The sequence below is a fragment of the Crinia signifera genome, chromosome 4, assembly GCF_055691185.1.
Source record: "Crinia signifera chromosome 4, ASM5569118v1, whole genome shotgun sequence".
Taxonomy (NCBI): domain Eukaryota; kingdom Metazoa; phylum Chordata; class Amphibia; order Anura; family Myobatrachidae; genus Crinia; species Crinia signifera.
In genome coordinates this window covers 79,647,361-79,671,829 of record NC_139220.1, presented here as the reverse complement: position 1 = coordinate 79,671,829, position 24,469 = coordinate 79,647,361, and the positions used below count along the sequence as shown (strand labels likewise).

The 24,469-nt window shown below is 41.9% G+C and overlaps 1 protein-coding gene across 13 annotated transcripts in view; it reads right to left on the bottom strand.

Annotated features, from left to right (window-relative positions):
* The window catches only part of TENM2 (teneurin transmembrane protein 2), a 2,252,147-nt gene that overhangs the window by 181,556 nt on the left and 2,046,122 nt on the right, over positions 1–24,469 (bottom strand). For all 13 annotated transcript variants that reach the window (XM_083181867.1, XM_083181872.1, XM_083181875.1 and 10 more), the window contains one exon: positions 1,530–1,724. In XM_083181867.1, coding sequence (XP_083037993.1) covers positions 1,530–1,724 — 195 coding nt within the window. The remainder of the gene's footprint in view (positions 1–1,529; positions 1,725–24,469) is intronic.

The window sequence follows — 24,469 nt, the reverse complement described above, 5'->3', positions numbered from 1 at the left end:
TCAATTTCACTTACGTCCCTGCCACGACACAGCGCAAAACCTGACAAATGTTCCATTTCATTTTCCTTTGCAAATTTGTTAATAGAGCAACAGTGTTTATGCGGCAGAAAATATGGATCATATTGATTTCCATGCCACTTCCATTTCAGGTGAATTGTTTGGGAGACGTAGCTATGATGAATATCCTGGCTAAAAAGCTTAACTTGAATAAAAAATACTGCTGAATCAGAATTCTCAATTCCTTTCTGCACTTTGATAAGGGCGTATGAATGACATTGCATCATTATTTTTGGAGAACTAATCAATATGATAAACTGCATCATTTTACGGTAACGTGTAAAATGGTGTTCTGTTTGTTTAGTCGAACACTAAAATGGCTGTCAAATGTAGACATGAAAGGTGAAGGGAACATTGATTTAACCTTTTATTTCATTTAAAGTCAAGATTATATGTGCAGGATGTATGAATATATGAAATAGTGGTTTTCCTTTACAATGTCGTGGCACAGAATTGGTGGCCCAGGTCCAGACTTTCACTTAATACAGCACACTTCATAAGAAGCCATTCGTCATTCTATACTATAATCATTTGGAGTGGCTTTGGCAGGAGTTTCCTAGTGCATTTTAAATGACGGACGTCTGCATGCGCTGTTTTCAAGCATTCATTGGCATATAATGTATTTGAATGTTCCCCTAAACATAAGGTTGTTTCGCCATTTACCATATGCATTTCCAGCCTTCACATCTCATAGTCTATTGCCCACTCTTTTTATTCAGCTTGTGAAATGTTTCCATTAGTTTTTCAGTTCTAGTTTAGTAATATTTCATAGTGTTTTGCAAATTACATGTTTACAGCAAAATATCTTTTGTGAAGCTAAGTGGAGATGTACAGTGCGTGAATATATTTCCAGAAAGATACATCTAGTTATATTGGATTTAAAAATACGCACACAAGCATAAATATTAATGGTCCTGTGATGTTTTCAGCCCTGTTTCTCCAGGTGATTGTTTATTGAGGGCCAGTCTGTCATTTCAGAGGCTATGATTACAATGGGTGCCAGAAGACTTTCTGATGGTCAGTACTCCGACATTGGTATTCCGACTGTTTAAATGCCCGACAGTCGGGATCCCGACAGACAGAGGCTAAGCTCCCTAACCCCCACAGAGGGAGAATAGAACCTGTGGCTAACGAAGCAAGCCACCAAACCTGCAAGGGGCTTCTTTGCAATCTCCCCCTGTTGGAGCACCAACTGTCGGGATTCTGATGTCGGGATACTGGCCGTCGGAATCCTGATTGCCGGACCACCTTACCACACCCAATACCAATGTTAATGTTTCCTTAATTACAATGTGTTGATTTGTGAAGACACATATTGTCATATCCAAAAGTCACCTGGAAAAGTTTCCTGCTTGTGTACATAAACAAAATTACATCACAGATTCATTCACAGTGATCTCAGTACTAGGGTGTCTCATGAGTGCCCCTGTTTATATCTCAGCAGTTTTAAAGTGTTTTCAAAACATATGTACCTTCTTCACAGTTGTCTCCTTTAAACCCTGCAGAACACACACAGTTTCCTTCTATGCAAGAGCCATGGCCTCCGCATGTTGGGTCTATGCACTGACTGCTGGGTACATCACACTCTGCTCCTTTCCATCCACTGTAGCATATGCAGGTTCCTTTGGAGTACTGTCCATTGCCACTACACAAAACTGGGCAAGCAGCTGAGAGAGAGAGAGAGAGAGAGAGAGAGGGAGAGAGTAAATATTAATGCTTACATGCGCACACTGTATCTGCAATAAGTTAATCCATCAATAGACTTGTGGTTTCAGATGTGCTGTGTATTGATTATTCTCATTGCACTGTGACCTCTTTAAAACTAAATTTAATTTGTGTAATATAAAAATCAATACTGTTTGATTTTGGCAATTGTGCCTAGGCTACGTATTAAACAGATGGTGTGAAGCTGCATGACCGACAATCGAACATACTGTACACAGTTTTTGCAATAGCTTACACCTTACATAGTAATGTACTTCCAACGAGAACAATCTTAACATTAAAGGTTCACAACTGATCAATAAGTACACCATTGCATGGCTGCAGAGAGTCCCAGTTGCCATCAGTATTACTGATAATCTCTGTGACAAAGGGCTAATGGTACAAACAACAAATACTATAAAAATTACATATTTTTAGCAGTTCTTTGAGCATAACTTCCAACATTTCACAAAGAAAATTAGGAAAATCTAAGCCCCTCATGATTCATCCACCCACACCATGCCCACATCTGTTCCACCATGCCCTCATTTTTAGGAGTCTCAGCCAAAATAGATTATGTAGAGTTTTGGAAACCCAGGGCTGTAATTAGGATGGTGCGTACAGTGCTTGGCACACAATGCATCTTATCCGCTCTGTGATCGTCCTTTGTGTCCACCACTGCGGCCAGCTGCTGGGAGTCCCTGCTATAGTAGTGGTGTGCCTGGCAGGCACACTGCTACCATTACACATCACAGTGGGCAGCACGGCAGCTACCTGCATATGTCCTACCCCCTTCTCCCATGTCCCATGCAGTGTCACTTGGGACTGGAAGATGCAAACATCTTTTCTAGTACATTTTTGCACCTATCAAGCCATCTCCTCTGTGTGCAAGGCTGGGCTGGCCAAACTGAGTACCCTGTCTCATGGGGTATTTGTTGGACGCTAGCATGCCAACATGTTTATTCCTGTCAAACAAGCCACACTGACAGATGGGGATTGTCCCATAATGGATATTAGTATCTCTCTGCAATCTAGATAGCAGTACTGTATATGCATATCTAGTCGATATCTATTCTCTTCAAAGTTTTCAAATTGGAGTTTTGCATGGGATTGGGTGAAAAATGAGGAGGAGGATGAGGAACGATGATGAGAAGGAGTCATGATGAATGAGGAGGAATGTGGAGGAGGAGGAGGAGTGATGATGAGGAGGAATGCTGATGATGATGAGATATGAGGAGGAGGGGTTTACTGTGGCATAATGTTTAACTAGGGGCTATATACTGTTGCGCAATGTGTAGAAGGGACTCTGTTGCCTGTTGTGTGGAGTAATGTAAAGAACAGACACTACTTTGTGGTCAAGTGTATTGTGTATAAGGGGCTACATTATACTGTGTGTTGTAATATGAATAATGGACACTACAGAGAACACTGTAATGTGAATTGGTACTATTGTGAATTCTGTGGCCAACCACTCCTCTTCCTCTGTCACAGGTTATACAAGGGCACAAAAATGTATAGCTACAGCACTGTGGAAACCATCCTGAAAATATACATCCTCACTACTGCTGATATGATATAAGGAAACATCTCTTTGCTGCCCTGCCACAGTTTTTCTTTGTGGTTCCCTTACTAATAAAGTACTCTTGAAAATATGAATGATATAAGCACTCAATATTTTTGCACAGAGAGGCTGCCCATACCACACTACATTACAAACCATTTTAAGATACTTGCCTTATAATATACTGCTATGACATATTACAATTTTAATTAGATTCATTTAAAAAATGGTTTCATTTTATTAATATTTCATTATTACATGCATTTTTTACTTATCACGGTATCTTGCCCAGCCAAAGGGGGGAAATCAATCTTGGCCGCTCTTTATGCCATGGGAAAAAGCAGCCACCTCCTTTTCAATGCTGCTGTTTCCGACAGCATTAAAGGTGGATTCTGACAAAACAGATTCGACTTTAAAAGAAGTCGGATCTGTTTAGACAGAAACGGTCGCAGATTGTTGAATTCACAGCCATTTTTCGACAATAAGCATCCATCTTCGCCAACACGCAAACTTTTCGACACTCGACACCCGGGAACAGAATGTGGGATTAAATACCACCCAAAGTTCTTTTGATCTGCATAGATGGAACAGACCTGTAGCTTAATAGGGCCCAAAGGGTTTGTCCACATTGTAGGTCCTGATTACAGAAATGGGTAGTGGTTATAGTACATAAAGTAATTCTATTAAGGTAAATAAATCACCCACTATGAGAATGAATACTACATGGGTATGATAAAAGATTCATCTAAAGCAATACAATAAAGAGTAAACTTTACATACAAAGCACTACGGGAGGAATTAAATTGTTGGTGAATAGTGTGTTGCCATTCCGTGTCACACAGATTTTCCCAGGTGAACAAGTTGCTGGCAATAGATTTTTCCTCTATACCTCCTGATATTACAAGTGGCCAAATGGGGAAACATGAGATGTCTTACAAATAAGGACATTTTCCTTGTGTTTATAGACATACAACTTAGAAGACTCTCATATGTAGGAGTAAATTTACTAAGATGAGAGTTCTAATTATGCTGAGGACAGAGTGCTTTAATGTAAATTGGGCAAGATGGGTTTAATTTTTTAAAATAAAAAATATTAAATAAAATAAAAACAAAAATAAAAATAATAATAAACATAAAGTAAATACAAATAAATAAAATATATAAGGATAAATAAATAAATGAATTAATGCCAATAATGTTTCCATGATTAAGTGCCCCCAAGGTACGAAACGCGTAGGAGACGATACGGAGACCGGAAGTTCGGAAGCCTCTGCCCGGAAGTACACACAGATGCTGAACAACACACGGAGCCGCCGAATCTAACACTGCGGCGACCCGACCCGTGGAGAAAGATATACTACACAGATATCTACACAAACATGGCACCTTCCATCTCCAAACAAAGCTCTATTAAGAGCTGTAAACATTATTGCCATTAATTAATGTATTTATTTATTTACCCTTATTTATTTTATTTATTATTATTTACTTTATGCTGATTATTATTTTTATTTTTGTTTATTTTTCATTTTATTTATTTTTTAACTATTTTTTATTTATTTTTATTATATTTTCTTCTTTTTTTTCTTTTTCTTTTCATTCTTATCTTGTCCAACCTTAAAACCATCTTCCCCAATTTACATTAAAGCCCTGTCTTCAGTATAATCATATAAACCAACTATACAGAGCAGCTTAACAAAACCACGTTGGCGCAGACCAAAATTTTATATATTTAATAGAATGGGAGTTCTACTGAAGATGGGATGTTGCCCTTAGCAACATCTCAGATTTTATCTATTATATTCTAGAAGATGCTAAATAAATAAGAAGTAGCATTCGATTGGTTGCTATGGGCAAAATCCCATCTTCAACAGAACTCCCATACCCCATGCTATAAATTAGTTGACCGTACCTAGGGCCACCAAGAATGACCAAGGGACAAGTACTGAACAAACTTGGCTAAATCTAAGGAGGGTGGCCACACAACTCCCCAAAAATGGATTAATAGCCAGTGGTAGCAGTTGCATAGAGGCAAATTTGTCCTCAACAACACTGTAAAAGGGAGAAATGTCACCTTAGCAGCTGACCTGGGCCTGTGGAATTACTACCAGTACCACTTGAAAACTGACAGTACACAGCCTGTGCAATTACTACCAGCACTCCTAAAAACTGACAGTACACAACTTGTGCAATTACTACCAGCACTCCTGGCAACTGACAGTACACAGCCTGTGTAATTACTACCAGCACTCCTGGAAACTGACAGTACACAGCCTGTGCAATTACTACCAGCAGTCCTGGAAACTGACAGTACACAGCCTGTGCAATTACTACCAGCACTCCTGGCAACTGACAGTACACAGCCTGTGTAATTACTACCAGCACTCCTGGCAACTGACAGTACACAGCCTGTGCAATTACTACCAGCAGTCCTGGAAACTGACAGTACACAGCCTGTGCAATTACTACCAGCACTCCTGGCAACTGACAGTACACAGCCTGTGCAATTACTACCAGCACTCATGGAAACTGACAGTACACAGCACACAGGGCACAACATTAACACATAATATACAATATGTAAATTTTTGTTTATGATTAAGCCAATATAACCTGTTAAATACCTATGTTTCAATATAATACAATAATACCTAATATATTACCTAGGATAAAAAAAAAAAAGAAATATACTGCATCTCCAAAATGTAACTCCCGTTGTATTATATATTCAGGCTACATTTTACTTGATACTGTACATGATGTATGAACAAGTTTGTGTTGCGAATATGGGAGCTTTGGTAGTAGCTGCATCAATCACAGACTGCACTGTCCTCCTCTCCTCACGTCTTTACTTCTTATTTGCTACAAATAACTTTGGTCCTTCTGCCTTGTCTTTTTGAGATAAGATTTGCCTTAGGATATAACTTTTATTTGTATCGACAGGAGAGTAACTTCAGATAATGTTACAGTTTAGATTTAACAGAGCTAATCTACATTGCTAAACCATTTACATAGATTTTGCTGGTTTGAAAGAAACTGTAATGGATATAAAAACATAAACAAAACAATATAAAAAAGAAAATAGTTTTTTTTTTTACATAATCTTTAAAAGAAAAAAACAAAAACAGGAAAAAATGAGACAATGTTGAGACAGCAGCTTAAACATCATCTAATTCAGTGGTTCCCAAACCCCCAACAGTTTATGTTTTTCAGGTCACACGCTGGGTGCAGAGGTGTACTCATTACTCACGGACACATATTAAAAGATCTAGAGGTGGAGCTAATTTTTTCACTTGGAATTCTATGAGAAGACCTGTGAAACATGCACTGTTGGGGGTCCTTGAGGACCAAGTTTGGGAACTACTTATATAATTGATCTTTAATACATCAAATTAAACAGCAATTAACTTTAATGAGCATAGCACAGGCTTGATTTGGTCCTTAAAGTGGGATCCTCATGTGAGCATCCCACATCTATATTGCTCCTTAAAGAATATTTGGTACTTGTTTCCTAGCACGGCGCCCATCGCATACCATATTTAGTGGTGTGCGATGTGTGTGCAATTTTCCCGTTAAATTAACAGGAGTGCTTGTACAATGAAATATTGCATAGCATCGCATGCCAGCAAATGGCATGTGATTTTTAATTGTAGAAGCAGCCTGATGGGTGCTTACAATGTTACATGCACCCCCATTGTCAACACCACCCCCACTATCAACGCCAATTCGAAGCGTGGCGAGCAAAGCGTGGCGAGCGAAGCGAGCCCGCGAGGGGTGGCGGTACGCGTCCTCCGACCTTTTCATACCCTATTAACGTCGGCGTGGAGTTGATTTTAGATAGTGTGGCAAGTGCAGCGAGCCACCGAGCCTGAAGCGGGGGGAGCGCAGCGAGCCCTGCGAGGGGATGCGGAATACATGTAAAGGAATCTGTGTCCACTCGCCAATCTAAAATCAACGCCGTGGATAGTGGGGGTATGAAAAGGTCGGACGACGCGTACCGCTGCGCTCGCCACGCTTCGGGTTGCCGTTGATAGTGGGGGTGGCGTTGACAATGGTGCTTGTACAATTAAAAAATCGCATCCCATGCCGCTATATTGCATGCGATGAGATGCGATTGCATAAGATGCACTTCGATTAAAATCAGGGGCGCCGTGCTAGGAAACATGTACCGAATATTTTATGTTTGGAAAATTACTGTATTGACCTCTGATAGCACAAAATAATTAAGCAAATATTGATAAAGTTCTCCTATAGTAAATTTATGACAAATTATGGGCCAAATTTATCAACAATACTAATTACCAGTGGCATATTTTGTTTAGTATTAAAGTGGCATTTTTGACTATGCCATTGTTATCTAACATTAATTACCCCTCAGCTAGGTCCAGAGATGTCCCCTCCTCAGGTCACACATGCGAAGAAACTGGGGGATGGTAAGAATCACTGTAACCTCTGCACTTTTATTGATCAAAGGGATAGCTGTTATTCAGAGCAGCTGTCTCGGCACCAGAGCAATGGTGAATTGCGCCAGTGACATGTATGATGGCAATAATGGGCAGTAGTAAAGTGAGTGACAAGTAGTAAACATTTGAGGGAAGTAAAGAAGGGTCAGCAAGAAAAATGCAATGCGTGTCAGGACTGATATTTGGGCATTGCCTGCCTAGCCAGCCATTGCGACTTTGTATCGAGTTGGAAAGGCCTTGAAATCTAAAGGCCCCCATACACTATGCGATTTGGGCACAAATGCAATTGATTCCAGCGGAATGAGCTGAAAAAAACAATTAAAATATGGCCTAAATTGCATGTGCATGACATCCCATCCAATGTGGGTCCTGTAGGAGATCGGACGTGCTGCACATAAGATAAGTCATATGCAGCCAACAGCTGCACATAGTGAGTGGTTTTTAGCACCCGCAATGTATCGCATCCGATACAACCCATGTAGGGATGTGTCAGTGGTGCCACATAAAAGAATGGGAGGCCGGTAATTGGCTGAAAAAGCTCTCTCAGCCAACAGCAGCTGCCCATTCATTTGATATGTTTTTTTAAATTTACCTGCGGCTCCCCAGGAATAGAATTACAGTGATAAATCGCATACCACTAATTGCATGTAAAATGGAACATCAAGTGCCAAATCGTAAGTAAGCTCTCCTGGGGGGCTGCCGGGGGAGCTCAAGGGCAATTGGGTCCCAGTGTACAGCACAGGGTTGCTCAGCGGTCTGATGGTCCAACCGATGTTTGCCTGATGTTCCTGTTTACATACATTAGTGGTGGATGTGAGACACCTGCAGTGGGTGTCACTAATCACAAGGCAGCGGCTGAAGCATTAGCATATTTTCTCAAGTACACTGAGGACAAAATAGCAGCTGCGCATGTACCTGTGCGCACCTCGGAATAAGCCTGAATAGGCCTTAATAAAGTGTCTGCAGAAATATTTACCAATGTGTTCTCTACATGTTGCACATAACAAATGGTTAGAGCCATGTATTGCAGAAGAAGAGCATCGTACTGTAAGTGATACATTGTATGAGATCACATTAGCGTCATTGCTGTAGACCATGTCACTGCCATAGCGACCTCTTGCCTCTCCCACATGGATCTTATTCAGTGAAAACAGGATTCACTGAAGACACAAAATCTGAGTTTATATTTACAGATGGAGCGCCTCTCAGCCAGCGCCGGGGATCGCCAAAATGTCCCCATTGGCGATCGCCGGCGAAGAGGCACTCCATCTCACTGGGATGCGCGAGCATCTCACACGCGTCCCAGTTTTCATGCGGCTGGGGATGCGAAGCATGCCCATCTCTGCTTCAGGGAGACAGGTAGGGTTATGGGGTGGGGGTGGAGGTGATGGGGACCAGCGAATAGTGATCGGGAGGTGGCGGGCGGCAGTGGGGAGCTCCGTTGGAACAGAACGCACGTGCGTGCGTGTCCCCTTTCTGACGGATGGTGGGGCCTGGTGGCGAGGGCCAGCCCTTGCAACAGTGATAGAGGTTCCATCTGTATTCACATAAAGAGGAGAATGGATTTGACATCTGTATTTCACACAGCTTAAAGGAGTGTACGATTCTAGAAAATATTTCTGTCACAATTTGATAAAGTAACTTGTATAAAACATTTTCTGTTCAGCTCATGATTGTTGGTTTTAGCTCTCAATTGGACAAATATATATTTTGTTTTTTACAGAGACTCAATTTGCTGCCATTTCTTTATTTGATGAAATACTACAGCTACGAACCTTTACCATTGGTTTATATTTGTTTAACACAGCAAATGTTTCAAGGGCAATTTAGCAAGCTGCACAAGGAATCATTTTATTTTTGAAGAGTTGTTTGTTGTACTTTACAATGCGCAGTGCCTGGATGAAGAATGTGGTTATTATTTCATATTTGGATATGTTTTTAGTACCACAATATTACGTAGAAATACTACATTGTGCATAGGAGACAGCAATGGAACATGGGAAAACATTGCTGGAACAAAACACATGAAATCATTAATGTTTGTCATTTTATGTAAGAGAGGAAAAGTAGGGCACTGCACTGACCTTCTCAGCAATCCACACGGGACCTTAAGGAACTTCCGATTTCCATGTAACACTAGAATTGCAGTTCTGCATTAATCATCTACCCTTGCTTCAGAGTATAGGCCAAGTGAATTCTAACAGGGATGTTACTGCCTCTCTTTGTATATACAGTATGTTACTGAAATATGTAAAAAATTTCACTGCATCAAATCTGATAATGATTAAAATAATATAATTGCTGACATAATTAAATATTTTGCAGCCCAATGCAAATTTGTGACCCTCTATTTTACCATTACATAAGATGGGCTGCTGTTGGTCTGGGGAGGCTTCTATGCTGAGCAGCAGTAATCTTCTCAGCCTGCATGATGTGTGGTGGGGAGCATTGCTAAATTTGCCAACCTCCCTGGATCTACCGCCGACCTGAAGGGTGCACTGATTTTTCCTATTTTTATTATTGAATGGGTCAGGGGCATTTTAAGAGAAGAGAGGGCCCACGAGCAGCCTCCACTGCTGGCCCCCTCCTTTTTGACAGAGAGTAGACTCCCAAGGACATATCCAGTGCCTATGCGCAAATCACTCTGAAATGGCCCCGGCTTACAAAAATGAAGGAGGTGGCTTCATTGGGAAGGGGCATGGCCATATAAAAGTACCAATAACACCGTAATGCTCATTATGCTATACATCATGATGCCCCTTACACAATATGCAGCACACTGTAATGCCCGTTACACATTATGCCACACATAGTAATGCCCATATGACATTATGACACACATTATGCTACACGTACAGCCTGCATTATGTGCGGTGGGGAGCTTTACACTGTTCGCCAACATCCCTGGATCTACCCCTGACCTGAGGCTTGCACTAATTTTACTTTTTTATTATTGTATGGGTCAGGGGCATTTTAAGAGGAGAGGGCACATGTACAGCCTCTGCTGCCCTTTTTGACTGAGAGTAAACTCTGGCATTATGCCAAAGTCTACGGAGCATGCACAGGTCTCCAGGAGCATGGGCCCTGGGCCTTGTTCTCAAGGACATATCCACATTATGCTACACGCAATGCCCAGCGTACTCCTGCATATACTCAGTAGTGCTGCTTATACATAATGCCCACTGTTACCCACAGTATTACTGCTTCCTATACATAACGCCACACCAGTAGCCCACAGTAGTAGTGCTGCCTATACATAATGCCCACACCAGTTGCCAACATTAGTAGTGCTGCCTATTCATAACGCCTACACCAGTTGCCAACCATAGTAGCACTGACTATACATAATGCTCACACCAGTTGCCGACAGTAGTAGTGCTGCCTATAAATAACGCCAACACCAGTTGCCGACAGTAGTAGTGCTGCCTATACGTAACACTCACACCAGTCAATGAAAGTAGTGCTGCCTATACATATGTCCACACCAGTTGCTGATAGTAGTAGTGTTGCCTATACAAAATGATGCCTATACATAACGCCCACACCAGTTGCTGAGAGTAGTAGAGCTGCCTATATAAAACGCTCACACCAGTTGCCGGCAGTAGTAGCGTTGCCTATACATATGCCAACACCAGTTGCAGACAAAAGTAGTGATGCCTATATGTAATGCCCACACCAGTTGCTGATAAGCAGAAAGATAAAGCAGAGAGATAAAAACTGAGAAAGGGTAGGTCCCACACAGAGCAGGTGAAGAAAGTCTAGGTCATGTACAAAGAATATGGAAAATGAGTAGATTATGCATAGAGAAAATGTAAAAAGGGTAGTTTATGAACGTAGAAGAAGAAAGAGAAAGAGCAGGCCATGCACAGATAACAATATCAAAAAAGGTTAAGTTGCATACACAGAAGTTTGACAGCAGGTAGGTCAAGCAGATAGATGAAGATTGAGAAAAGGGTAAGTTATGTACAAAGCTGTTGGACAAAGGGCAAGTCATGCACAAAGATGATGATTGAGAAAGGACAGGTCATGCACAGAGAAGATGGTGGAGAAATGTCAGGTCATGCACAGAGAAGATGGTGGAGAAAGGGCATTTCATGCACTGAGAAGACAGTGGAGAAAGAGTAGGTCAAAGAGAAGATAGTGGAGAATAGGCATAACATGCACAGAGAAGATGGTGGAGAAAGGGCAGGTCATGCACAGAAAAGATGGTAGAGAAAGAGCAGGTCATGCACAGAGAAGATGGCAGAGAATAGGCAGGTCATGTGCAGAAAAGATGGCGGAGAATAGGCAGATCATGTGCAGAAAAGATGGTGGAGAATAGGCAGATCAAGTGCAGAAAAGATGGTGGAGAAAGGGCAGGTCATGCACAGAGAAGATGGTAGAGAAAGGGCAAGTTATGCACAGAGAAGATGGTAGAGAAAGGGCAGGTCATGCACAGAGAAGATGGTAGAGAAAGGGCAGGTCATGCAGAGAGAAGATGGTAGAGAAAGGGCATGTCATGAACATAGAAGATGGCAGAGAATAGGCAGGCCATGCACAGAGAAGATGGTGGAGAAAGGGCATTTCATGCACAGAGAACATGGTGGAGAAAGGCAGGTCATGTACAGAGAAGACAGTGGAGCAAGAGTAGGTCAAAGAGAAGATAGTGGAGAATAGGCATGCCATGCACAGAGAAGATGGTGGAGAAAGGGCAGGTCATGCACAGAAAAGATGGTGGAGAAAGAGCAGGTCATGCACAGAGAAGATGGCAGAGAATAGGCAGGTCATGTGCAGAAAAGATGGTGGAGAATAGGCAGATCATGTGCAGAAAAGATGGTGGAGAAAGGGCAGGTCATGTACAGAGAAGATGGTAGAGAAAGGGCAGGTCATGCACAGAAAAGATGGTAGAAAAAGGGCAGGTCATGCACAGAGAAGATGGTAGAGAATGGGCATGTCATGAACATAGAAGATGGCAGAGAATAGGCAGGCCATGCACAGAGAAGATGGTGGAGAAAGGGCAGGTCATGCACAGAGAAGATAGTGGAGAGAGGGCAGGTCATGCACATAGAAGATGGCAGAGAATAGGCAGTTCATGCACAGAAGAGATGGTGGAGAATAGGCAGATCATTCACAGAGAAGATGATGGAGAAAGGATAGGTTGTACAAAGAAGAGGAATAGTCTTCTTTGCATAACTGAGTACCTAAGAAGGATCATTCTGATTTTCTAAGTAAATGAAACACAACAGGAAAGGATTTAGAATGAAGCAGTACCTTCTATACTTTTTTCCTATTCTAAAACATTAAATCCCATAATCTCTAAACAAATTTACAAAAGCACAATTTCCCAATTTCCAGTGCTCCCTATCAGCCTATTCTGATGCAAGTAAGAGATTCATCCAAGAATTTCAGAGGACAGAAAACTCATCAGGTGTGTCAAATCTCTGACATTCAGAAACCATGAGGGGAAAGCCTCACATGCTGACTTAAGCACTAAAGTATGGATGCTTTAATTAATCCGGGGTGAATTTAATTGCTTCAGTTAAGTGGAAATCGGGTTAAAAATGATGCAGTGCATGCTGAGGTGTGTTAAAAACATGACATATGAGTTGAAGAAATCGATAAATTAAAAGTGCACAGATGTTTTAATTAAACCCAAGGAAGTTAAACAAGATCGCTTGAGACTTTTAAGCCTATGATTAATTCAATTAATTTAAAATACCTGTAGTGAGAGAATGCCTCTGTTTTGAGAGTTATAAAAGTTTTTTTTTTTAATGAAGATAAGTATATAAGCTCTTTGACAAATACCAAAATGGATTTTTAAATGTAATTAAGAATTAACGAGTATGTAAATATTATAAAGAATTCATAAAAATAAATTTGAAAGTTTTGGCATAGACAGTGCTTTCTTCTTAATCTTGGCTGCCTTTATCAAAGACATGCCTTGTGACCGGTTTCTAACCAACGGCCTGAGAATTAGGAATATCATTATGTTATGTAAATCACCTAAGTCAGTGGTTGACAAACTATGTGCTGTGGTACCCTGGTCTGCCTCGGGGCACTTGCAGGGGCACTCTGGGTTGGTAATCCAGGACCAATTAAAATGATCTTTGGTCAATGTAAAAGGCAAAAACTAGTGTTAGTGGCTTTCAATCATACAGTATATGGAACAAGCTAGAGAAAATACTGTCCTTCTCCACATAACTGAACATAGGGATGACATATAAGAACAGTTTATATAATAGTATTTTCCTGAGTTTCTCAATAAGTACAGTATTTGGCCTACGGGTACCATGGAAAACATTCTGATACTCTAGGGTTCCTGTGATTTCAAAAAGTTCTGGAACCACTGATCTATGTATTTTATGTAGTTCCGAAGAACATGACTGGCTTACATATGCTGCTTTCACATTGCCTAAATGTTTAAAACCCGGTATTTCAAAACGGTATTTTAAACGGGTCTGAGCCACTAAACCCCTTTCACATTGCAGGTGAACACCGTTTTAAATAGAATGTAATACCATTCACACATTCAACCCCCAAGGAACACGTTTAAAGCCATAGAAATAGACCCTTTCTCACTGCCAAAAAAAACGGCTCACTAGGACACTGCTTTTTAACTGTTTAACAAATACCAGTATTTGTTAAACGATTAAAGCACCCTGGAGCTTTCCCACTAAAGCTCTACCAATTTTAAAAGGCAAAAAAAACGTCAATTTACCTTTTAAGAGCTGCAGTGTGAAAGGGGTATAAGTGTAACAGAGTGTATATTTATAACTGACATTACCCTTTCTGTCATTAGAAACTGTCCATACTGTATAATCATTTTGCTTCAGTGAATATGTCGGTCTTTAAAGATAAACTTCTATAAAATTATTCTTGGCTATATTTATTGTATGATTTTTTTATCATAAATACATCGATATTTATTCTCACATAGGCCCATACACAAACATTAATGCAAACCTCTTGTTCCGCCATGTCCAAAGGTGGTTTGGTTTGAGATCTGGCTATTATGGAGACTTCTAAAACACTCTTGTTTGTGTGAGACCAGATTGAGATTCTGGGGTAAAAATAAGTGCTTGAGACACAAAGGCAATGGTAAGTTCCTGGCAAGTCTGCCCGAAGTTTAAAAAAGGGGCAATAATTTAAAATGCAAAACAGGTTGCGATCACTAACCCTTTACACATTGCAGAGGCAGGCTGCTACTGGAACTCATACCTCAATGATATACTGTATACAGGATGTAATTAATTTCTTATTCCTACAAATAGCAGAAATAAAGTATAATTATCATGTCAATAACTTAATAATGAACGGGCTACTATGTGTGGCAAGAAACAATTTATCACACCAATACACTTCTACCACCTATGAACCATTCAATGAACCATTAACCCAGAACAGACTGGGTCCATGGAGTCATGTTGGGGAGGGGAGGAGAGTTACCCCCTTGGGAGCTGGAGCCCGGCTGCAGATGACTCCATTGCCTCCCAGTTACACCTCTGATGTCATCACAATTTTACAATCTTTGAACACAATTAAAAGTAGGCATAATATGATTGGTGCTATAAAAGTAAAAGCCAAAATTAAATACATACAACACACACATATATACATACAACATATTTAAATATATAATGATTACAATATAATTTAGAAATGTCAAAATTGTTTTTGTTTGTATTTGTTTTGCGCTCCCCAAATGTATTATTAACTGAAGCAGAGCCGGCCCAGCAGCATTGTGCCATAAGCTGTACAAATGAAGTGAATGTAATAAAAGGACAATTCAGTAGGATTGTGTCCTGTGAATTCTGACAATGTATGTTGCAAGAATCAGTGGAATGATGTCCATTTTCTTATAAAGTGGGTCCCTGCATTGCTCATTTCATTTTCAGTGCTTTCAGTTTTGCTATTTTCTGCTGAAAAATAAGTCTGCTTTCTTTGCAAAACCTCTGCTTGTTTACCAATTAACAGTCTATATTTTTCTACTTCCCATCATGTTAGATTTTGTTATGAGGGAAAATTGTATCAAACTCAATAGGGAATGAAAGAGGCAAAATCATACGGAATCAAGCACCCACCAAGCTACTGTTGTGAGAAAAAGCCAGCTCTCAGCATCACTGTTTGCTCTTAAACCCTCCAGACGTTAGGTACACACAGCTGCCATTTGCTGCAAACTTCTGCCAGAAAATAACTGAACATACCAAACAATTTTGTCCGGAACAAATTCTAAATAAATACTACCCTCAATGGCTTGTGTATTTTCAAGCTAGAATGGAAAAATCTTTTTCTTGCTAATTATAATACACCACACGGCACACCATCCATCCATTTTTCCAATGCTGAGCACTCTGCATCCTGTGCCAGCAGCAGCAATGCCGCACAAATCGTTGGCAGCCATTTTGAACGTGAATAGCAGGAAAATCACTGGGAGATAGACAGCAGGTATATCCAAATGTATTTCTTTGGTTCATTTATGATGTGATAGAACCCATCATAACCCAACATGTTTTGGCAAAAAGACGGGGTAGTTCTAATTTGGCCGAAGCACTTAAATAATAAAGATAATGTGGTGTTGCCAACCTTCAGTCTTAGAAATGGCCCATAACAAAACTGGTCATGCATATCAATACACTCGTAAAAAGTATACATTTGAAGAATGTGATAATGGATCAATTAGAATTTGTAGAGCAGTATAAGTATTTTCCTTTTAGCTAGTGCTCCCTGATCAAAACCCAAGTGGTGATTGGCTCTCTTCTGTCCAAGTAGGCATCCATGGGGTAAAAAACAACAAACAAACATACGAACTGAAGGAAGCCCATATGGGCTTTCTTCCCCTGAATGCCAGGTCCCTTCCGTGACTTTCGCCACTGCAGGACCCAGCAGTCAGCAGCACTCCCATGATTGCGCTAATAATTAAATGATAAATTTATAGAAGAATAAAATTAAAAGGTGTGCATTTATTAATACATATAATAAAACATTTCATACATAAACAAAATTGGTACCATTAAAAAATGGGGGTGGGGAGTTCCAAAGCAAATGGGAACTTGATTTTTGAAAAAGGACAGGCTGCACCTGAAGAATAACTGTGATGGTTAAGATGTTAATGTCACCTCAGTTCTTGTGTTGTCCCTTACTTTTGGGCCCAAAAGTGCTGATCTTTTTAGGTTCACGTGGAATTACCCTCCTTATTGTTTCCTCCAATTTATACAGGGGTAGCGTACCTCCAATCGCTGGAATGTCTGAAGCTAAAGGGTTTGCTTCTCCCACAGTTGGCTACCTTTAGAGAGGTGGCGTTCCTCCACAATATGGTTTAAATCTTTGATATCTCTTTTACCAAGTAATAGGGGGGCATATATCAGCACATTCGAGAAACCAGGACCAACTCAAAGAGCCTAGGGCTAGTTATACTTGTTTTAGTTTTTTTAAATAATTCATTTTGCTATTTTTTTACACAGATAATCTCACTAATCCATGCAGACTTCAGCTAAATACAATTGGAAAATGAGGAGTATTTTCCATTAGTTTTTTCTGCTGAATTCCTAACCGAATTAAGTAGTACAAACATTATTAAATGAACAGACCACCATAATACTCACGTCCAAGTTCTATCAATGTTGTACTCATTGGTACACCTGAATTCGTCTGAAGTGGCCACTCGTAAAAACGTAATTTCAGCCAAATTCAGATGATAGTATATCAGCCGTACACATTGAAAGGACCATATTTTTTTAACATAGAATTGGTATGAATGTGTGCATTCGTGCCCATTCTATCTTAGTCAATTTCCCTCTTTGTGTTTTATAATACGAAAAATCCCATGAAAACTGTAATTTATGTATTAACAACTTTTTTCAATGAAACAATGGCCAATTCTTCTAATTGCGTAGTAAATAGCTTAAAGGTCAACTGCGCAGCAAAAATAACATTTTGATATGCATGTCTATTATGTTGAGCTACGTATTTCCATAATGCTGGTGTTGCCATTTCTCAGAACTGGCACATCAGGTTATACGTTTGATTCGTAGCTCACATAAAGTTACGTTTCCCATCAACACCTGTGTTCAGGCAGGGATTGTCAAGACCTTCCAAGAGGGGAACTTACTGTAAACACTGAAGGTCAATGCTGCCTTCTAAAATGTAATAGATTTATACTCTTCTAATGAATTATATGTTATTATTTTCTAACTTGCCCATCATTTTTTCCCTTTAATATATAATGTGATTCATGATTATAATACTGCTATAATTTATATAATGACATCAATCACCCACAGCAAGGTGCTGTCACCTCTTTGCAGTATTGCACGTCTCAACCATTTAGATAAGACAGATTAGAGAAGACTCTACAAACATGAATAAAATGGACAGAATTCTTTCCATTCTCGTCTGTTTCATTTAGCATTTTACTTGTCAAATCATTAAATACTTATGTAAAGGTATCAGGCCTTTGTTACTGATGTTGTGTTTTATTTATTTGTTATAGGCCGATACAGGTAAATCCTTATATATCATGAGTCAAGGGCATATCAATTCCACTTTTATAGTACATTATGTAACTAAATGTGTCTGGCAATATACAACACTAAGTGAATATTAATCAGTTGTCCTTGCTCTAGTTCCTACAGAATCAGTTTCTGTACAGTATGTGCAAAGAAAAATGGAAAGGTGCAAATAATGGTTCTCATGTATTCAGAGAAATACAGCAGTTTATATAACTTATAAAGGGATTGGTACGAAATCCCGGCGGTCAAAATCCCGACGCCGGCATCCTGACAGCTTAAATCCCGACAAGTGGGGACACAGATTGCCCCCTCCCCTTGCGGGCTCACTGCACTCGCCACGCAGCACGCCCGGTGAAGGGCATACCATGTTGTGGACACCCATAGAGGGACAAAGTGCCGGAATTTCGGCGGTCGGGATTTCGGCGGTCGGGATTCTAGCGTCGGGATTTTGACCGCCGGGATTTCAACTGCATCCCCTTAAAAAGCAGGTAATGCTAAGATATCATGCACATATGCAGTACAGTATGTCAATACAGATGTTTAATCTGACACACTCGCATTCATATGCACCTGGAGACGGGATGGGGAGAGATAAACACAATTTGAATTTACAAAGCTACAGTACGTTGTACAGGAAAACTTATAAGATGTATTCCACAACCAATAAAATCTAAACCTGTGTATATTAGAATAACAGACATAAGGAGTAGTATAAATAATATATGGCCTAATACAGCGGTGGCCAACCCACGGCTCCCAAGCCGCATGCGGCTCTTTAGTTCTTGATCTGTGGCTCGGGCAATCACCCTTGCCGCAGCACTGTCGGGACACTGCCGCTGGAGCACAAGGAGTGTGCGCTGTCCCACAAGGAGGTTGCTGATATCAGCGCCTCCAGGTGCCATGTGCAAGCTGTACTGTTCAGGTACTGTATATATAAGGTGGCCAGAAAGACTGATCAGGCACACAGCAGATCTGCAAAGATATGGTAATTCCACAGCTGCTGCCATGTGCACAGAGATACCACTGCAGCATTTTCAGTTCTGCCGAATGCAGCATTGGGAACATTGTCTCATCTGTGGCAGCACTTCTGAACAACCTTATGGTGTTTCTCAACTAAGACGCCAGGGCTAGTAACAGTTGTGAATGAATTCTCATTTGCTTGCTAGGACAGGCCCAGAAAATGCTTATGACAAACTTGCATTTTTGTCGCCCCGCCTGGTTACCTTCCACAAATGGTTGCTACCTGTAATTCACTTTGGAAATAGATCTTCACTGTTGCTAATCAGTTGGCACCTGTGCTCAGTGTGACTATGATGCATGTGCAACACAATAAGAATTATTCAACTGCACCAACATCAGCACTGCTACCACCTCTGGTTCAGACCCATAGTGCGATAACAGAAAGCCATCAGCCATAAAACAACACTGAGTTAATTGGTTCGATTTCCACCATGTTTCTGTGTGGAGTTTGTATATTCTCCATTTGCTTACTTAGGTTTCCTCAGCAGTCCAAAAATATATACTTATAGGTTCAGTGGCTCACAACAAAAATGAGCCCTGTGTGTGCATGTATATGGGCAGACTAGATGGGTCAACTGGTTTTCATCTGCCGTTAAATTCTATTCCAACTCAATTGTTCCCATCCCATGCAATTCCAATCAAACCAGCGCACATTAATGTTGTTCTATAGGTTTACTTTGCAATGTGTAGATTTTTTTTGTACTAAGGTTTGTGTACTTAAACAGCAGAGGAATTGTAATATATGATAAACTATATAACTGTCAAGTTTGCACTGCAGTCCTGTATTTCATAAACAAAGTCTGTTTCATGCATCATTAATCATCTTCCTAGCACCAGTCATCAGTCACAACAGCCATAATAAAACAACAATCGTAAAAGGTGCTGCATTCCGATTTGAAAATTGTAAGTGCGCTACTTGATTGCATTGGATTGATATTAATAAAAACATTGCCAGTGTTTGCAATAAAGGAAAAGTAATGACACAAAAAGAACCAAACTTGAGAGAGGCAAAGTACTTGAATAATGACAGCTATTATATGAGGTCAAAAGAAGCTTCTGATGAAACATAATGCAGATTGCTCCAAGGAAAGAAAGAGGCAATTTTAGTGTGAGATATTAACCCAAACAGATTGCGTATGATAATGCATAATCAATATAACTTAACTGCTAAGTGCTGCTCTAGAATCTACAAATATCAAGTTGCTGTTGCATCTATGTGCATCATTTGCCTTCCTGTATTTTAATGAGCTGGTGCAAAGAGTTTGCCTTCATTCCACAGGATGCAGAATTTAATACAGAAGTGTTATTTAAATGCATGGGAATTTTCCCATTTATTTCTACAATACAGATGATAAATATTGAGTTTCTGTATATAAGGTCTTGATGCCCTTAATGGCCAATAGAGGCATTATGGTGGTGCGAGTTGTATATACCGCTAAGCAGGGCATAAAGTGGTCATGCAGAGGTGGGGGAACTCATTTCTCTATGCCACCTAATTACACCCCCCTCCCCTTCCCCCATTAGGCAGAGACAGGGCCAGTGGTAGGGTTTTTGGCATCCCTGTGCAAACTAGAATGCTTTTCCGTGAGAATTACTGTGCAGGGCCAATGTGGAGGTTAAAATGTTCCACCTCACCATGGGGTTTATTCTAGTTCATTCTTTCTGACAAAATCCTTCTTAGATGGACAAAACCATGTGCACTGCATGGGGGGGCAGATGTAACATGTGCAGATAGAATTAGATTTGGGTGAGTTATTTTGTTTCTGTGCTGGGAAAATACTGAATGCTTTATTTTACACTGCAATATAGATCTCACTTTGAAGAAAAACCCCACCCAAATCTAATTCTCTCTGCACAAGTTACATCTGCCCCACCCGCAGTGCACATGGTTTTGTCCATCTTAAGGTGCCCACAGACGCATCAATTATCGAATGCGTTTTGTACTTTTTAAGCACAAATTGCATCTTATGTACAATTATTGGATGGTGTTTATGGGCTTGTGCGATGCGATGCGCGTTCCCGGGAACCCGATATTGTATGTCTAAAAAAGTACGTGCTGCACGTACTTTTTAGACTACATCTGAAATTTAACATTACAAACATGGGTTCATCACATCGCATTGCATGCATCCAAGTGCACATCTCATAGCAAGCTGGAAGAAAAATTGTATAGATCCATTGTACAGACAAAAACGCATAGCACAGTACAATTGTAGCGTCTGTGGGCACCTTTAGAAGGATTTTGTCAGAAAGAATGAACTAGAATAACCCCCCATTAGAGGTGGTGGAACTCAGTTCCATCCCGTTCCCCCTCACTTTAACCCCTGCCACTAAAGAAGACCGCTCATTGAGAGGGAAGCTTTCTGACTAAAGTGAAGCTTGATTACTTAAGTGAGTTGGAAACTGAAGCAGTAGTTCCTTGCCTGTTACCTTCTCTCTCACTCTGTTTTCTACCAAATCTACTATAGACGCTGTCTGTCCTCCCAAATCCCTCTGTCTGATTTCACTAACCTACCCTCTCACCTTCGGTTCCTCATGGCTGTTAATCTCTCAACTTCACTTTCTCCAACTGCTCCTCCCCCCTCCCATCCCATACCTATCCTGAACACTCGCCCCCGCACCCCCACTCTCCCAACGACCCCCCCTCGCTTCTGCAATCCCAAAAACCTTATCCACATAAATACACAACCCACCCCCCCTCTTTCCTGTGCACTATGGAACGCCAGATCCATCTGCAACAAACTCCCTGCCATCCATGACCTATTCATCTCTAGAGCATTCCACCTCCTTGCTATCACCGAGACCTGGCTCTCCACCTCTGATTCTGTCTCTCCGGCTGCTCTCTCCCACGGTGGCCTCTCTTTCTCTCACACTCCCAGGCCGGATGGTCGCCAAGGTGGCGGTGTGGGTTTTCTCCTCTCAGCCTCATGCACCCACAGTGTCATTCACCCTGAACCCTCTCTCCTTTTCTCCTCCTTTGAGTCTCACTCTATCCGTCTATACTACCCCTACCACCTCCGTGTTGCTGCAATCTACCGCCCCCCTGGCCCTATCTCCCAATTTCTTGACAACTTCGCCGCCTGGCTCCCACACTTCCTCTCCTCTGACCTGCCATCTGTCATTCTTGGTGACTTTAACATCCCCTTGGATAACCCCGCTGATCCTGGCACCTCCAAACTCCTCTCTCTCTGCTCCTCTCTTGGCCTATCTCAGTGGACTACCTCTCCCACCCACATCCAAGGACACTCCCTCGATCTCGTCTTCTCTCGCTCTTGTTCCCTTACTGACTACACTATCTCGGCTTTTCCTCTTTCTGACCATCACCTCATCTCCTTCTCCCTCACTGCTTCCCCCTCTCCCACTCCCCCTCCCAAGCGCATTGTCTCACGGCATAACGTCAACACACTTGATCTTGCTGCCTTCTCTAACACGCTGTGTCCTCTTCTCGCCCCAATCACCACCATGTCCTGCCCGAACCTCGCCGCCTCCTTCTATAATGACACCCTATCTTCGACATTGGACTCTGCCTGCCCTCCATCCTCTATCCCCCTTCGATGCTCCAACCCCCAACCGTGGCACTCGCCTATCACCCGATTCCTTAAAAAGTGCTCTCGCACTGCTGAGCGCTTCTGGAAGAAATCACGCTCCCTCGCGGATTATCTCCATTTCAAATTCATTCTCTCCTCCTTCAGCTCTGCCCTTGCTCTGGCCAAGGAATCCTACTTTAAGTCCCTCATCCTTTCCCAATCATCCAATCCCCGCAGGCTCTTCGCCACCTTCAACTCCTTGCTCTCCCCCCCTCCTCCAGCTCTTCCGTCCTCCATCGTAGCCGCTGATTTTGCTACCTACTTTTCAACCAAAATCTCCTCTCTCAGGACTGCCATCACTGCTGCCATGACCCCACCCTCTCCCTCCTCCCCTCCTACATCCCCACTCCCCTCCTTCCAACCCCTGTCCTCATTTTACCCCACCACTGCTGCTGAAGTCCACTCTATCCTTCAATCCGCTTCTCCCTCCACCTGCCCGCTTGATCCTATCCCCTCCAATATTATCCGTCGTCTCAGTCCGTCAGTCTGCTCTCACCTGGCTCACCTGTTTAATCTTTCCCTATCCTCTGGGATCTTCCCTTCCTCCTTCAAACACGCTCTTGTCTCCCCAATTCTCAAAAAAACAAATCTGGACCCCAACTCCCCATCCAACTACAGGCCCATCTCCCTCCTCCCTTTTGCCTCCAAACTCCTAGAACGTCTGACCTATAATCGTCTCCTAAACCACCTTACTGCTAACTCCATTCTCGACCCCCTCCAATCCGGGTTCCGCCCTTTACATTCCACTGAAACTGCCCTGACCAAAGTCACTAACGATCTAATATCGGCTAAATCCAAAGGCCTCTTCTCTATCCTCATCCAGCTTGATCTGTCAGCTGCCTTTGACACTGTTGACCACCCTCTCCTGCTCAACACACTCCGCTCCTTTGGCATCACTGGCACGGTATTCTCCTGGTTCACCTCATACCTCTCCGATCGCTCCTTCTCCGTCTCCACTCCGAGCTCCTCCTCTCCTACTACCCCGCAGCCAGTCGGTGTTCCCCAAGGGTCTGTCCTTGGCCCTCTCCTCTTCTCTCTCTACACCACCTCTCTGGGCACTCTCATCAGCTCCTATGGTTTTCATTACCACCTTTATGCTGATGATACCCTAATCTATCTCTCTTCCCCCGATCTATCCCCATCACTCCTGTCCAAGGTCTCTGAATGCCTCACAGCCATCTCAGCCTGGATGACCCAACGCTTCCTGAAGCTAAACATGGCTAAAACTGAACTTCTAATCTTCCATCCCCCGAACATCCCCTCTTCTCCCACTATCTCCATCAGTATTGGTGAAACCGAGATCACCTCCACCGACCAAACGCGCTGCCTTGGTGTCATCATTGACTCCTCCCTCTCTTTCACCCCCCACATTCGTGCTCTCTCACAGTCTTGCCGCTTTCACCTACGCAACATCTCACGCATCAGACCATTCCTCTCCACTGACGCGACCAAAATTCTCATTCACTCTCTTGTCATCTCCCGCCTTGACTACTGCAACATCCTTCTCTCCGGGCTACCTCTCACCCGCCTCGCACCTCTCCAATCCATTCTTAACGCTGCTGCTAGGCTCATCTTCCTCTCCCGCCGCTC